Genomic DNA, 3333 nt, shown 5'->3' with positions numbered 1-3333 from the left:
AAATGGAGAAGTTATAACAGTAAACAAACAATGTAGTCAGAAGAACAAACCATCTCAGAAAATAGTAGCAACCTAGCCCAGATTTTATACAGACGCGCCTGAGATAAAATACATAATTAAGATGTTACATCATCACATAGAGAGATCATCATTTGCAAGAGCCTGATCTTCTACAGTTTGACAAGTACAGGCAACCTAAGCTAGTAGCCTTCAAGTGGTGATCTAACATTCATTGTTACAAATCCGCAACATTTGATCAATTAAAGCAGGCCTAAAGAAATTTTAATTTAGCTTGACCAGCATGTGAATTTAATGTTAATGACCAACTACTAGTTCATCAACTGGTATTCTGGTAATTGAGTGTTTAATTGCACAGTTGGTTAAAAATGGTTCAGGGTTTACTGCAAAGTGAATCCAAATGCTTCAAAGTTTTCATTGCCTCAAGAAGAACTATCTGATATAACTGGCAAAATGGCAACAATAGAATTTAACACAAATTTTGTTGTTCATCAACCTGATAATGCAATGTTGTCCAGAAAAAAAAAACTGCAGATATAATATTGATATTTTCTTATTTGAGAATGCCATCCTACCATCCTAACGTTATTCAATAAATTGGGTAATTAGTCGCTTCTTAGAGAAATTAAAAGAATAGTAGCAACCTAGCCAAGGTTTTGTTTATATATAAGATGCGGCATTACATACAAGACATAATTAAGAGGTTGCATCATCACATAAAGAGATCATTTTCAAGAGCCTGATCTTCTCAAATTAAAAGATTACTAGAAGGGAGTATATCTGAGTTTACACAAATTTTTGTCAAGATATTTATGCTGTAGAAGATATGGTGTGCTAAGGAAAATATAGTATAACTGGCACAATGGCAACAACAAAATTTAACACAAATGCTATTGCTCATCACCATGCTAATAAAATGTTGCCCACAAAACAAAAAGACACTGCAGGCACAATGTTGATCCATTGGTAATTGAGCATGTATAAGATGCACCATTAGATTGGTAATTGAGCGTGTGGTAGTGTTAATGAGCAACTACTAGTTCATCCATTGGTAATTGAGCATGTAACTGCACAGTTGGTTCAAAAAAAGGCTCAGGGTTTACTGCAAAGTGAACCTAAATGCTTCAATTTTCATTGCCTCCAAAAGAACTACTGTAGCTGATATTACACAACTTGTTATCAAGATATTTATACTGTAGAAGATATGGTGTGCTAAAAAAAATAGTGTAACTGGCACAATGGCAACAACAAAACTTAACACGAATTTTATTGCTCATCAACGTGCTAATACAATGTTCCCAGCAAAAAAAAAAAACTGCAGACATAATGTTGATATTTGATTATTCATATTGAAAGTAGCCACCGTAGCAACCTACCAGTATCCAATGAATTACTGGGTAATTAGTCTGCTTTGAGAAATAAAAATAGCGCATAAACGGAAAAGTTATAACAGTAAACAACCTTTTTAGTCAGAAGAACAAACCATTTTAGAGAATAGTAGCAAGCTAGCCCAGATTTTATTCAGATGCGGCATTAGATACAATACACAATTAAGATGTTGCATCATCATCACATAGAGAGATTATCATTTGCAAGAGCCTGAGATTCTCAAATGACAAGATCACTAGAGTTAATAACTGAATGATAAAACGAATTTCATGATCTATATACAGCTAATGACCAAGGATGAAGATACTAGATTTTGCGAGACTTGGTTGCCCTCTCGAGGATATCTGCTATGACAGCAGGGCAAGACCTTTTGAGGCAAGCATAGCCTTCGCTTGCGACCACAGCATCTGTTCTGTCCGGAGAAGCGATAAAGTCAAGGCAAGCATCTTTGAGGTGGCTGCACTGATGCTGGTCGGCTAGAGCTAGAGTAGTGGTGACATTGCGGACATTAAGAGTCTTGCAAAGGATGCTCTCGCACAGCACCTTCATCCTTTCCATGGCGTACCTATCTGCAGCCACTAGCAGGTGCTTCACCATTTCCTCAGCATCATCTCCGTGAAGATGCTCCATGGAAGGCAGCGAATCCGTGTAGATGAAGTGGAGCAGCGCGCCGAAGACAGCGGGCTGCATATCCTCTATGGGTATGGTCTTCCTTGTCCTGTCGCCCATCGGGCCGAAGAGGTCGGCTTTGAAGACCCGCGACCGCATCGCGAGCACGAGCTTGTGCGCGGGGAACACCTCCCCTCGGACCTCGAAGGCGACGTCTGATTCCTCCCCGGCCTCCAGCAGTTCTCTGAGGTTATGTGAGAGGTCGGAGGGAGGCACTTTGATGTCGAAGGTAGAGTGAAGCAGGGCCAGCTCGGGTTCTTTGATGACTGTGATGTCGCACTCGACCACGAGGCTGTCGTCGGCGTGCAGGTAGGGCAATGGCTGCAGGAAGTCCTCGCTCATGTAGGTGGGCGGGTTGGAGCGGAACACGAGGGGCTTGTACCGGGCGAGCACGACGGAGGGCGGCAGCTTGCCGGCCTGGTCGAGCAGCCTGACCTCGAAGGTGGCCCTGGCCTGGGCGTGGGCGGTGACGAGCTCGAGGGAGACGGAGGCGTAGTCCCCGTTCTTCATCTCCATCTCGGCGTCGGGGTAGTACTCGATGCGCCAGAGGTAGCCGCCGACGTCGAAGGCGGCGGAGCGCACGTACCTGCCGGCGCCGAGGCCCTTGTGGAGGCTGTAGCCGGCGATCTTGAAGGTGTGCGTGCCCCGGACCGTGCGCGGGCTGCACATCGACGCCGTCGCCTTCATTCTGGGCCTCTAGGGCTCCGGCGGATGGGGAGGTACTCCGGTAAAATTCGAGCTCGCGTTGGGTTTTCGGATGGAGAAAAGCGACCTCAAGCCATCAGATTGGGCTAGAGGTGACGCCGGCGCGGCGGCGCTGCTAGGGCGGGGGGAGTGGAGATGTGGGGCGGCGGCGAGCGTGGGGAACGGAGCTAGGTCAAGCGTCTCGATTTGGGGAGTACAGTGGTTACTGACTTACTGTTGGAGCGGAGCACGGCCAAATTTCAAAAGTTTCCACGAGAGTGATGAAAGTCTTCAAATTTTGCCAGGATTTTGTTTTATGGCAGAAGAGATTTCGTTCCATCAGGGCTAAGGGCATCTCCAACACACCCATTAAACATGACACATCACCTTTTGTTTCTATTTGGTCGATTTGGATGGCCGTGCGGACAAAAGAGGACATATTGGTGTCCGACGGACCATTTGGATCGCACGCTGCATCTAACGGAGCAATCCATTTGGGTAGTGCGGCCTAGATATTTTTTGCCAACGGGTGACCCGTCACGTGGTGAGTAGGAGAACCGGGTAAGCGCAGCC

At 45.7% G+C, this 3333-nt stretch overlaps 1 protein-coding gene across 1 annotated transcript; it reads right to left on the bottom strand.

The window, feature by feature from the left end:
- Positions 1 to 1462: 1462 nt before the first annotated feature.
- On the bottom strand, positions 1463 to 2983 carry LOC127347854 (BTB/POZ and MATH domain-containing protein 1). The gene has a single exon (XM_051374001.1). It carries the CDS (start codon positions 2761 to 2763, stop codon positions 1714 to 1716), a length of 1050 nt encoding a protein of 349 aa, XP_051229961.1. The 5' UTR covers positions 2764 to 2983; the 3' UTR covers positions 1463 to 1713.
- Between the last annotated feature and the right edge of the window lie 350 nt (positions 2984 to 3333).

This window comes from Lolium perenne, chromosome 1 (assembly GCF_019359855.2).
Source record: "Lolium perenne isolate Kyuss_39 chromosome 1, Kyuss_2.0, whole genome shotgun sequence".
NCBI classification, from domain to species: domain Eukaryota; kingdom Viridiplantae; phylum Streptophyta; class Magnoliopsida; order Poales; family Poaceae; genus Lolium; species Lolium perenne.
This window is presented reverse-complemented; position numbering and strand designations above follow the sequence as displayed.